Here is a 14,262-nt window from a genome sequence, read left to right as displayed (position 1 = left end):
GTCAAATAAACCACCACAGCAGAAAATTCTACTCTCAACCTTTTGAGCTATATCTCTTCCAGTCTTCTATCATTGTCTCCTGTTTCCCCTCAACAAAGGTGATATCAAAATGTATCTATCAATGCCAGGTTCCCTCATATAATTTTTGAAGGGGGCAATGCAAAACTCAGAGAAGTTAAATGACTTGGTTTGGGGTTATATATTTAGGAATTACAGGAACCTAAACTAAAACAAGGTCTTTTGCCTTCTCTTTCTAATACAGAACACTTGCTATGAAAGAGAAACATTCCCAGTCAGTGTCTGGGTAGGAAATAAACCTCTAGAGAAGAGACTGAGGGTTTATATTACTCTCTACTGTTGCACAGATCTCTACTATTCTGGGACTCCAAAGTTAAAAAAAAACAAAAAAAAATTGGATCCTCCTAAAAGGACATCACTGATCTGTCTGGTCTTATCTTCAAGGAGGAGAAATTTAAAAAGCAAATTCAACTCTACCTTAAAGGTAATAATGTTTTAGACTTGTCCCTAGATATTTAGATGACAGATTTTAACTCCATTTTGTAGATAAGTAAATCGAGACTCAAAGTATTTAGGTAACTAATTTACCTGAATTCACAGGTATAATAAGTCAAAACCAGGATTCCAACCCAGTTAGTGCTGGAGTATGAAAAATACACATTCATAGATGTGAAAGGAAACTGAAATATCAACCACACAATAAGAGCAAACTTAGATTTCATATAAATCAGCATATTCTATCCTCTAGAAAAAAGAATATATTCTGTAGCATCTCTCACCATTACTCTCCATAACATCTTTAAGTGTCAGGAGGTTCTACTTCACATCTCAGTTAAATCTCTCTGCTTACATTTAAAATCTACTAATTCTTGTTTGAATGAGTAACAGCTGGTCACTGCATAACCATAAACTTCAAAGACCCTTCATATGCTTGAAGATCATTATTAAGTCACCCTTCAGCCTTCTATAATATGACAGGCCCTATAAAATTACCATCAGGCACAAAAATCATTAGAAGCACCACAAGGCACCATCATTAAATTCACCATCTGGCATAACTGGAAATGTCAGCAAATAGAGACTGCATAATGATGGGCATACTACTGTTTACGCGTTTTAACTGGTCAGCAATGTTAATTATAATTACATCGTCATTGTAGGATTTTATAGCTTGTATGGACAAATGAACATACACTCGATTAACTAACTACAGACTAAATGGAAAATGGTTCTCAGGCTAATGTTTCCAAAAACCATTAGTACTTCTTTTTTTGTTGACTAACATCTCCACAATCATTGAGTGCTGAGCAAACAGACGAATTGGCTCTGCCTTCAAAGAGAACCCAAGCTCTTTTCTAACTTACACTATAGAAGTAATTTAACCGTTTAAAAGTTAAGGAAGTAACTTTTCCTTTTGCTTTTGTAGTTTCACTGTGGATATTATTTTAATGTAGGCAATGTTAGATTTACATAAACTAATGATATGTTAATAATGCCCTTCAAACACTATTAGTTTATTATGAAAAGTTTTTGCTCTTAAAATTATAAGCAAGGGCTTCCCTGGTGGCGCAGTGGTTGAGATTCCGCCTGCCGATGCAGGGGACACGAGTTCGTGCTCCAGTCCGGGAAGATCCCACATGCCGCGGAGCAGCTGGGCCCGTGAGCCATGGCCGCTGAGCCTGCGCGTCCGGAGCCTGTGCTCCGCAACGGGACAGGCCACAGCAGTGAGAGGCCCGCGTACCGCAAAATAAATAAATAAAGAATCTAGACTGCATAACATTGGCTTAATGGTAAGGCAGCAGCAGCAGGGTAATTGTTCAGGACTGAAAATACTCAAGGTTAAAATACTTGACTAAAAATGTCCTTTGTAAAATCTTGGAGAATATCTTGGAAGGAAAAACGAGTGCTTATTGAGCATTGTGGGTTTAAAGGAAGAAGTTTAAAAGTATAATAGTAGTTGTATTAGTCACTGCATGCTTTTTTTGGTAAGATATTACCAAAAAAAAAAAAAAAAAGAGTCTAAGTTAGAATTGCCTGAGAGCAAAAAATGAAAGGGAAGCCAAAACTGGGGTCTCCCAGGTCTCAAAAAGCCAACTGCTTCTAGAACCTGAATAGTAAGAAAAAATCTTGCAAATGGCTTTGAGCAACAAAAGCCAATTAAGACTTCTCAAATTCCTTCTGAAGGAATTTATCCTTCAGACAAAAAGTATTTGTTTCCCACTGAATCATTGTTTTCAGGCCTCAAAGTGACCACCAATATGCTGAAAGAGAAAACCAAGAAAGTGAGGTGGAAAGAAATAATTTGATAATTATTTCTAAACTATAATCAAGTGTGGTTATTGGTATATAGAAGTAATGGGAAGCAAAGAAATAAAAAAAATCTACTAATTTTCAAGGGAATTTGTAACTTCAAAAGCCAAGAGCCTGGTTTACAAGATCCTTTGTCTCTTCAAACCTTAAAAGCAACTTGAAAGGAACAAAAAACAATCTGTGAAATACCCCCAAGGGAGAGGATATTCCCCTATGCCAACTTTAGATGTAGTATTCAGCACAGCAGACTAGAAAGAACCTCCCAGTGGACGCATAGATAAAGAACAATGGACAAGGGGAAGTGTTTCTGGGAAAAGAAGTTTTCCCTGAAACATTCCCTGAAACAGACGGTCTTCGCTTTACTTGCCTGGCAGACTCCATTACTGCTCTGTCCCAATGACTACTGTCTGCTTCCTTCTAAATGGATTTTTTTTGCTATTTTATCACTGGTCCATCAATTTATATAACTTGTCTTTTGGTTCATACTTTGCTGTACAACAAGGAGCAACAAAAGGACTCGATAGAGAGGACTGCACATCACCTACAGATCCTCTACTTTGACTTAATTGTAGTGGATTCTATGTATGGGAAGAAGAATGCATATGGTTATTTGGTAACAGATGAGAAGACTTTGGCTGAGATGGCAAAGTATTCATTGGAAATGTACGCTCCCACTTTCATCCTATGGTGTTGTCATGGGCAAGCAACTGCATGTCCTTTGCCCATTTTTGAATTGGGTTGGTTTTTCTGCTATTGAGTTGTATGAGTTATTTATATATTTTTGGATATTAACCACATATATATTGTTTGCAAATATTTTTTCTCATTCTGTAGGTTGTCTTTTCACTTTGTTGATGGTTTCTTTTACTATTCAGAAACTTTTAAGTTTGATGTACTTCCACTTGTTTATTTTTTATTTTGTTGCTTGTGCTTTAGGTGTCATATTAAAAAACTGATTGCCAAGACCCCTGTCAAGTAGCTTTATTCCTATGTTTTCTTTTAGGAATTTCATGGTTTCAGGTCTTACATTTAAGTCTTTAATGCATTTTGAGTTAATTTTTGTGAGTTATATAAGATATGGGTCCAGCCTCATTAGTTTACATATGAATATCCAATTATCCTAGCACTATTTATCGAAGAGATTATCTCTTCTCCATTAAGTACTCTTGGCTCCCTTGTCAAAAATATCAGTTGACCGTATATGCTTGGGTTTATTTCTGGGCTCTCAATTCTGTTCCAGTGGTCTATGTGTCTATTTTTATTCCATTACCATGATCTTTTGATGACTGTAGCTTGTAATAAGGAAGTGTGATGTCCCCTGCCTAAGCACAATTTTTACAAGTGCTAACAAAGACAATTATCTAACTAAAACCGAAAGAATACCAAAGACTATCAAGATTTGCCTTTTCCCTTTGCATGATTAAAAAAAAAAATGTTGAGTAAAAATCACTTGACATTGGGAAGCATTCACTCTGACTCTAAAAGCCAGGTTAATTTCTCCCAAATCAAACCACTGACAGTCTGGCTCAAGGGAAAATATCAAATTTGGTTCAATATCGTGCAAGGCTCAGCAATTAAGCAGAACAAAATTTAACTCAGCATAAAAGCTGAATGTTGTTTTTACTTTTTGTTCCTGTTTTTTTTTTTTTTTAGTTTAATGTGATTATAATGTATATGGTAAAATCCTGAATTTATGTTATGTGTTCAAGTACTTATTTTATTGTTTTTAAATTTTGTCCTTTCCTTTGTGGTGTTTACAAACCAAGATTCTCTCAAAAAAATATTTTTTAGTAACATTTATGCCCGATCCATTATTTATCTCAGAAATGACAAATAAATTACTGTTTAATATTTTGTGTATTATCTATAAGTTTGAGGGGTAAGCTATAGTAGCCGTATCTCCTGATTGTAATAGTTGATATTTGATGCATAACTCTGCTATACTCCAAGCTCCATAAGAGAATAGATTATATCATTATCTTTGATGCCCTGATCAAACCTGAGTGCTACAGGAAAGTTGTCCATTTATTTTCAAAAGCAGTAACACTGGCTTATTACTACCTTTTGTTTTCATAGAACTTTGCATGTAGCAAACAATTAGAAATAAATTTTAACTAATTGAAAATATAAAATTATTCTTTTCTAGTAACAGCACAACTTCTTCCAGTAGGTAAACTAGTCTTGGGCAGAGAGTAAGAAAGCTTTCATGCCACCTTAGAATCATTTTATAAGTGAAACAATAATTTACTTAATATTACCCCAGTGGCTTAGAAATGTTCACATAGCTTGCAAAAGTGTTAGAAAATCTGATAGAATAAAAGCTCCCATCAGCTTCTTAAACTATATCTTTAAAGACATAGTGGAGTGCTATCCACAGTGTCCCCACCCTAGCCTCTTCTCAGTATTGTAGAAAAAGTTACAGAAAGCAAAGAAACAAAAATCAACTGTAACTTGCCTTGAAAAGTGATAAGAAAAATATTCCTCAGAAAGAGTTTTAACAATCTGGGCTAAAAGGAAATGGAGGAACTCTCAGAGAAGGTGAAATGAAGGGTTGGAAAATAATATTTGTACATATTCCGAACAGGTTTAGCTAAGTGAAAAGAGGTCCCTCAGTGCCTGAGAAGAACAAAGACAAAGGGCTGCACATGAGAAAGGACTATCATAATACAGTGTCTGTAGAAGACGATGTTGGTTCATAATCCATTTTTCATTCTTCTACGTTATCATATATTCACTCCCATGTCGCACTGTCTTTCATGTGCAGATGGTAAAAATTGTCTATTGCTGTCTCATTTAGGTTGGCACGTACCCAGCTGTGACCAAGAAGACACGAGGGAATATCTGCTTTGGGAACTCTTCTATACCCAAGGAAGAAATAATGCTATTTTTTTAACTGAATCCATGTTTCTACATGGGATCCCTGAAACTTCAGTAGCCGTCTTATGACCATAGAGGTATTAATTTGAAAAGCACACACTAAAGATAACATCACAGAATGAAGAGGTAGGAGGAACCCAGGTGGTTAATGCTATTGTTGAGCCAATAAATTAACCAAACCAGGGACTGTCCTAAATCTAGATTTTTAGGTGAAATAATAAATTCCTTCATAATTTAGTCTGTGTACAGCTTTTCTGTTACTTTACCTATTTGAGTGGTCAGCACTCAAATCAGTGAGATAATCAGTGAGAATTCAGAGAAGATATGTTTTTAATAGGGAGTGGCTAGAAGGCTGGGAAGACATTAAGTATAATTACTAGAAATAAATTCTTAAACTCAGTAATTTAGAGATAAGTTTAACAAACACTGAAAACTTATAGATTAAAAAAAAAAGAGACAGAGAGAGAACAGCAAAGAGAACAGAGATGTAGAATGTTCTGCATTATTTTGACATTGTGAACGATATGACTCAAGAACACACAGTGGGAGTTAAATCAATGTGGGTTAAGGTTCCAGTAAAGGCTGTACTGAACATAATAAGTCACTCCTAGCTGTTCTTCCATATTCCCAGGCTAATTATAATATAATAGAATAATCATTTGTAACTGAAGGAGACAGTAATTAAAGGCAATGCCATACATAAACCTCCACTTGAGGAAATGTCTGTGGAGGAATTTGGAAAGAGGTTGAACCTAGAGAAAATTAATTAACGAGAAGAAAAAAATTAACTCATATAAAAGACAGTTCATATGGATTTATACTTTTGGATGTGCCTCTGAACCACTAACTTTAGTCAAAATAGTGCAGACCATGAAACACATAACTGTATATTTATGTTGCCTTGCCTTTTCACATCGGTAACTTCTGAAAGGAACTTTGGATTGAAAAGTGGCAGGTGATAACTCTCCTAAGGCACTTAGTAATTTGGCCTAAAATAGGTAGATGCCAATTTCTTAGATAATTCTCTATTCTAAATCCAAGATTGTTAGAATCACACAGAGAAGGGAGTAGTAGTGTAAAATGGGAAATAACGCACATAGATATTTAGATAGCTTATAGATAAATAAAAAGATAGAAATATAGCTAGTGCTATAATGATATCCACTTGAATTTTGATACAGGTAAGAAAACACATAGGCAAAATTTTTGAACTAATTAATACAAATTTATAAGACTAAGGTTGTTTTCATTGTACTGCATTAATCACCCACTGAGTATAAGGAGAAGTGGACAAGTAACTTCCTTGGCATTCTCTTACGTATAAATGAATTTGGAGGTCTGCCCACCTGAGTACTACTACTATCTTCAGGACCAAGATGGTCTCAAAAATAAATTAACAGACCAAAATATACTTTTAGCAGTTCATTTTGTTCCTAAATCTTTAAAAAAGAAAAAAAAAGTTTAAATTCAAGATGCACAAAAGGGAAATTATAGCAGGGCAATACAGAAATTCAGAAGAGTGATTACTGGAGCTATTAAAATGTTTCCATGTTTTTCTGAGTCTTCTTCTAATGAAGAGGAATATACAAGAAGATATTGAGAGAAACTAAGTTTACATTATCTTCAAGAAACATCTCTCTCCTTGAGCAATAGGGAGTTGCATCTGACTGTGGGAATGAGACATGGCTATATTGCAGTGGTGAAGGATACAGGAAATATCTATCTAGCGAACCTATCTATCTAGATATAGATAATCTTTCTGTGTGCAGGTATGCGGGTATGTGTAGAGGGTAGTTCTTCCTTAAAAAGTCAGGACCCACAATTTGCAACATATCACAATATGAATATTAATTTCAAAAGATTAGGGGCAGTCACGAATGTAGATAAGCATCCAACCCTCCAAGACTGATACTTCCAAGAGGAGAAAACAATACATAGGGGGATATCTTTAGATACTTCCTAATGTTCAAACTCATAGAAACTTCAGATTCATCTGAATCCTCAAATCAGTAGATAGTGGTTAGTTGTAGGGGTTCAATCTGTAGCTTTAATCTGCCTACAGTGTACAATAGTACTGCCTTACCCATGGGGGATACATTCCAGGACCTCCAGTGAATGCCTGAAATCATGGATAGTACCAAACCATATATATACATAGCTGTCCCTCAGTATTTATGGGAGATAGGTTCCGGAAGCCCCCGTGGATACCAAAATCCACTCTCTTACATAAGATTGAGTACTACAGTAAATATAGTCAGCCCTCCATAACCATGGTTTCAACCAACCATGGGGTGAAATTTCAAGTTGAATCCATAGATGTGGGTCCATGGTTAGCTGAATCCTTGGATATAAAACCCATAGACACAAAACCTGCAGATATGGAGGGCTGACTGTATGTGTTTCCTATACATACATACATATGGTAAAGTTTAATTTATAAATTAGCCACAGTAAGAGATTAACAACAATAACAATAAAATAGAACAATTAGAACAATATAGTATATAATACTGTAATGAAAGTTTTGTGACTGTGGTCTCTCTCTCTCAAAATATCTTATTGTATAAATATAATGTCTTTTCCATCTTAACTAACTGCTTATGCACTGCAGCCATAACTTTTGCAGTTTCAGGCATAACAGCAAAACTAGCATGAATTTCTTTTTCTGTCTTCACAATTTCATGGATAGAAGATTTGTTCTTGCCATACATCTTAGCACCTTGGCATTTTTTCTTTTTCTTTTCGTATTAAGTTGAGAACTTTCACCTTTTCATTTAAAGAAAGCACTTTATGGCTTCTCTTTTGCTTATCCAAATTCAGCATCACTGCTTTGGTGCTTTGGGGCCATTATTAAGTAAAATAAGGGTTACCTGAACACAAGCACTGAGATACTGTGACAGTGGATCTGATAACGTAGACTACTAAGTGACTAATGATCAGGGTACACCGGACAAAGGGATGATTACATCTCAGCAGGGACAGAGCTGGATGGCACTACACTACTCAGAACATTGAGTCATTTAACACTCACAAATTAGTTATTTATGGAATTTTTTCATAGTTCTGGACCATGGTTGACCACAAGTAACTAAAACCACAGAAAGCAAAACTGTGGATAAAGGGGAACAGCTGTAGCCTGACAGATTTAATAGCCAAAACTCTGCAACAATTCTACTGTCCTACTGCAAGTGCCTAGTGAGTGCAGGCTGTAACTTGGAACCTGGGCTGGCTCTATGGGCCACCTCATGGATGTGAAAAATTTGGTATCTATCCCAAGGCTCCCCTTGTTACAAAACTTCTTTCATGGTCATAGGCAGACCTACTTCATTTTCTAGCTTCCAACATTCACACAGCATCTCAGATTAGAATTTCATTAATCAGTGCTACTCCCCGATAGCTGTTAACTTTGATTCTATTTTTAATTTCTCAGCCATGACTAGTTTCACCAACAGTGGGGATCCAGGTGGGTGTTAAGAAAGGGTTTATTACCTATTAAATACTGTCAATCACTTCTGTGTGAATTCAACTTCTGAGACTTAGGTTTCAGTCCTCCTCTGCCTCCTGGCAGATGGACTGCTTTTATAGAAAACAAAGACAACACATTTTTCCCCTTAATACTGACATGCGGTCATGGATTCACAAATCCTACAGATCACTCTGCCATTCATTCTCAACAAGTCAAAAGTCCATCCTACATAGAAAAAGGGTATTCATAGTACTTGGAACATAGTCAATTTCTGCTGTTTCACATGATATGGGGGATTTCCCTTCTCCCTCAATTTGGCCATCTCACATAACTTTACTGAATATGAGTTCTATACATGGTACCTCAAGTCCCCCAAAATATTTTCCTCAAATTTTCAAATCCAACTTCATCCCTAAAAATATCTCTTCAATTTTACTCTGTTTTTCTAATATTTTTCATCCTTAGGATTAACTGATCCTCTCTTTTGCAATAGTGTTGTAACGATTTGATAATTATGGTGAAATGTATTCTTGTATGAAGTTTAGTGTGATGATTTTAATTTAATAGGAAACTTAGAGCCACACCCTAGAACCAAAATTGTATACTAGTTCCACTCCTGTCCTCAGTTACAACCCTCATCAGACTCAAAGACTATATGGTTTATTAGTGAAAAAATTTCGTATTTAAAACTACAGTTCAACCGACAAAGGTAACTGTGAAGGGATTTTATTCTTTACCTTTATCTTCTGAAAGACCTTGAAGGTAATCCAAACATATCTTTCACAACATAAGTTATGAAAATGGTTTCCTCTGCTACTTTCTTCCCTATACCTACAGTTACTCTGTACGTTTTATCCTCCAGCATCACACATACATTTCATCTTTACTCCCAGGCCATATCACTTTATTTTCTAATTTCCCCTCCTTTTACTCAGTACTTGATTATATAATAGATTTAGTCTATATGAAGTAAGCCATTTAAGGAGCATTTGTAGTAGAAAGAGAATTGGGCTGGAAATGAAAAGATCATCTTTAATGAGGTAGAATATTGGTCTCATCACTCAATTCACAACAGTATTGTAAGTGTTGGAAAGATTAGTAGTTATTTTTGAGGCAACATGAAAAAGAGAACTTCACATATTCTACAACTCAAAAAGTATTAAAGTGCTTTATATGTTTGGCATTATTTAATCCTCACAACAGCCCTTTAGTGGATTATCACTATTCATATTTTTAAGGTAAGAAGATAAAGATACAAAGAGGCATCCAACATCACACAGCTAGTAACTAGGCAGGATTTGATCCTAGGGAGAGTGACTTCAGATTAAATTCGTAATCATTAAACAAGCAGAGCTCTAATAACAACTACCAGAAAAGCTATTTTTGATATTGGTTGGACTATAATCTCTATGCTACCTTCAAACTCTAATGACTGTATAGAAATAATTTTAGAAATTTCTTCAAGAAACCACTGGAAGAAAATATTGCTAAAATTTGAAATGAAGAAAGTCTCAACAAGTATCTCCAGAAAAATAGCCTTAATTAATGAGTCAATAGCAACATCACAAAAACAAAGAAAATGAATAAAACATGTTTATAAACAATCTCTTCCTGGCAAATTTGGATTGGAGCCTGGCCCAAGTCATATTGATAGTCTAGAGAAAATTACTAATCTATATGCAACCTGTGGAGAAGTAAAAAATAAATTTAAAAAAATTTAGAATGATAATAATGATAATATTGTAAATAGGGAATAGGAGGTTGAGAAAAAAAGTACAGCCAAGTAAAAAATATTTTTTTTCAATGCAGCCTGTGGGGAGGTAAGGCAAATCTCCAGCCATTTCCATACCTATTGAGGTCAAGTTCTAAGAGTCGGGTCAGACTTTTAAGACATTCTGATGTTTTCTGAACTGAAGTTATAACAGACAGAGCCAAAGAAATATACCTCAGACGATTAGGAAAAGGTGGGAGAAATTTCACTGGTGGTGCATGTCCCCTTCAGTAGGTCATGAAGAGTTGTTCTAACCTCAACTATTCAAATTACCCTTGAACTCCCAAAAGTAGAAGTTAAAGGAAAAAAAAAAAGAAAAGAAAAAACCTGCTGTTCCTTCCCTAGATAGCATCACATTAACCCTAGCCAAATTTCTGATACAGTATTAAGAGAAAAATAAATATTTTTAAAACGTGTCCTATTACAAATGGGATTATATTTATAAAAGAGCAGAGCTTTTCCTCCTCTGATTCCTAGAATTCAGGATTGAAAAACGGTGATAGAGAGACAGAGCAAACTCAGACAAAAAATTCCAAAGAACCTATTGTGATAAATGATACATGACAAAATTACACTTAAACAGTAAAGGAATCCAGGGCCCAAAGGAATCCAGCAGAGAATAAGCACAAACAGTGTGAGGGTTTTCTACTCCTAATTCCTTTGACAAAAATGACAAAATATGGTTCTTTCATGTAATGACAGGGAGAAATAGGAAGCTTGAGAACATAAAACATGTTGCTTTCCAGAAAGGGAGATGGTGTCACATATATTATATTTCAGGTTGGCAGTTTTATTTGAAAAGGGTCTCTGGATCTTTGTTTTTAAAAATGGGGAAAGATTGGGACTTTCCTGGTGGTCCAGTGGCTAAGTTCCCAATGCTGGGGGCCTGTGTTCGATCCCTGGTGAGGTAACTAGATCCCACATGCCGCAGCTAAGACTCGGCACTGCCAAATAAATACATAATTTTTTTTTTTTAAAAGAATGGGGAAGGATAAGAGTGGTATAAAAACAGGAGAAACACAATAGCTTCACCTCAACATTTCTGACACACAAGACTATCTAAAGGCTAATTTTAAATTCAGTTAGCACATCCAGGGAAAAACACGCAAGCAAATATATTTCTAAACAGAATGCCAAAAGAATGTTGTTAGCACATTTGTAATTTTCCAGTTCTTCCTTACTACACTTAACCAACACCCAAACAAATCAGTTTAAATACAACTTCTCTTACTCATGTCTTTTGAAGCATCACTGCAGTCAGATTGAGTCAAGTAACCATCTGCTGCAAATACAAATAGAGCTACATTCAAGAATTATATTACACAGCCTTCCTAGCAAAGCTCTTACGTGCAAGCTGTTCTTGTCAAAATCAGAACCATTGTGATGATGCATCTTAATATTCAATCAGACTTTAAGAGTGACAAAAGTCCACATATGGATGACAGCTGTTTCTTCAGTCAATATTTTCCCATTTGTTGAATGGGGACTTATGGCAGTTTAGGATATGTTCCATCAGACATTTCAGCCTGAACTGCTTGGGGACGATTACAACAATAACAAGGATAATATTTTAGTTTTCAAATCTTTGCTACAACTTACATCTGAAAAAAGCACCAGCTCTTCCAACTAAAGTTTTACACTATGCCATTAATTTGAAAGTATCCTTTCCCAATAGTTACTGGTAAAAAAAACTGGCTTTATAGAACTTTATAAAATACCATAGTGTTTGTAAAACTAAAGCATAATTCCTATATTAATTTTCTAATTATATGAACAGAGTTATTGGAAATTTAAACATGTGTACCTATATTTTGAAAAATTATAAAATATTAAAAAAAGATGAATGAGCCTATTAGCTAAAAGAAGTTCAGATAAAATAAGGTCTCTTTTTAACCAATAGAGTGGCTTGCAAAATTGGAAAGTCAAAGAAAAAGTGAAGATGGATTCTGATGATTAATTCTGTAGCTCTATAGTAATATAGTGTTTACACATCAGCAGTTAGAGAAAAAAAAAATGGTTTCAACTAACAAAGACGACCTTAATGTTATACTAGTACCCTTGAACATGTATTATGCCCCTTTCATAAATCCTAAATGTTGTGTTGGAGCTAAGTTTGTTAATAGTCCATCTTTCAGGTAGTATTTTTGAAGCATGCTAACCACAAGGTCCACTGCTAAATAACTTAAGTCTCCTCTCTTTAACCTAAAACTATGCTGAGGGTCTTCTCTGGCAACCCCAAAGCAATTCTTGGAAGAGTAGTGGGTTATCTGTGTCTTAGGTTAGCCCTGCAATACTGATGTGTTAAGGAATTGGTATGCCCCACCTTCTGATGGTAGATTACAACTTCTTTTTTCCTTACTGCAATGCAACTGCTCAAATAAACATTAAAAACATTTTATGAGCCTGTCGTTTTACATTCCACAACTCTTGTCAGACTCTGATTTTTTTAAAAGGAAATTATTTCAGATCAAACACTATAAAGAAGAATTTCTTACCCTGCTATTGGATCTACTGCTATTGCCTTAGGATTATGAAGTTCCAGGTCAATCAGGGTGACACACACAGATCCGTTGTAATCACACACAAAGATCCGGTCACTGACATGGTCCACAAAATAGAGATTTCTGGTGAGCCAGTCAATCGCCATTTGTTGCACATCTGAAAAACACACACACAAAATCACTGAATCACAGGTGCGAATCTAGTTTCATAAGCCAAAGAGTACATAAGTCTGCCCAAACCACCACAGAGGGTATTTCAAAAGTACAGGTAGTTTTATGATTAAAAACAAAAACAAAAAACCTGCAAGGATAATTTCTTGCTATGCCAAAGTAAGTAAGTAAGTAGTTATTCTGTAAAATAATGACTACCTCTTGATACCCTTCTTCTTGCTATCTAAGGACTGAGGATGACCTAGATAAAAGGACAAGGAGTTTCTAAATCCTAAAGAATACGTATTTACAATAAAATATTTCTCCTAGTTTTTGCATTTGTCCAAATAGTTCATTTAACCCCATGGGCATAAGTGGTTCAGTGACACAGCTAAATGCTTTAGTAGTAAGAGGAGTAAATACTTTTTGTGAACTAAGGTAAACCCTTATTTTCAGATCCTCTCCTATTTAAAAAACAAAACAAAACAGGAGAGGTAGAAAAGGAGAGCTGTAAATACTTTTATTTACAAAAAGTATCCAATATTTGGAAATAAAGCAAAAGGAGGAACATGTTCTTTTAATGGCATATGCAGGCAATGTAAAACAGGATTGCTCAAAGATTGATTAATTCTCTAGAAGAGCACTGTGAATACTACTTTCTTCAATATTGGAAATATTCTATTATCTATGCTGTACAAGAAAATAACGACTAACTGTGTCTAGTGAGCATTTAAAATGTGGCTAGTGTGACTGATAAACCAAACCTTTATTGAATTTCACTTTAATTAATTTAAATTTAAAAAAAATGAGGAAGCTAGTGACTGAGATGGATGGTGCAACTCTAGAAGAATGTATCTGTTTTTGTTTTTTTTAAACATCTTTATTGGAGTACAATTGCTTTACAATGTTTTGTTAGTTTCTGCTGTATACCGAAGTGAATCAGCTATATGTATACATATATCCCCATATCCCCTCCCTCTTCCGTCTCCTTCCCACCATCCCTATCCCACCTCTCTAGGTGGTCACAAAGCACTGAGCTGATCTCCCCATGTGATGTAGCTGCTTCCCACTAGCTATCTATTTTACATTTGGTAGTGTATATACTTCAATTGCTACTCTCTCACTTCATCCTAGCTTACCCTTCCCCCTCCCTGTGTCCTCAAGTCCAT

At 35.3% G+C, this 14,262-nt stretch overlaps 1 protein-coding gene across 1 annotated transcript in view; it reads right to left on the bottom strand.

Annotated features, from left to right (window-relative positions):
• LRP1B (LDL receptor related protein 1B) overlaps positions 1 to 14,262 on the bottom strand; it is a 1,616,178-nt gene that overhangs the window by 885,904 nt on the left and 716,012 nt on the right. The window contains exon 8 of the mRNA XM_067742376.1: positions 12,938 to 13,100. Coding sequence (XP_067598477.1) covers positions 12,938 to 13,100 — 163 coding nt within the window. The remainder of the gene's footprint in view (positions 1 to 12,937; positions 13,101 to 14,262) is intronic.

This window comes from Pseudorca crassidens, chromosome 6 (genome assembly GCF_039906515.1).
Source record: "Pseudorca crassidens isolate mPseCra1 chromosome 6, mPseCra1.hap1, whole genome shotgun sequence".
NCBI classification, from domain to species: domain Eukaryota; kingdom Metazoa; phylum Chordata; class Mammalia; order Artiodactyla; family Delphinidae; genus Pseudorca; species Pseudorca crassidens.
This window is presented reverse-complemented; position numbering and strand designations above follow the sequence as displayed.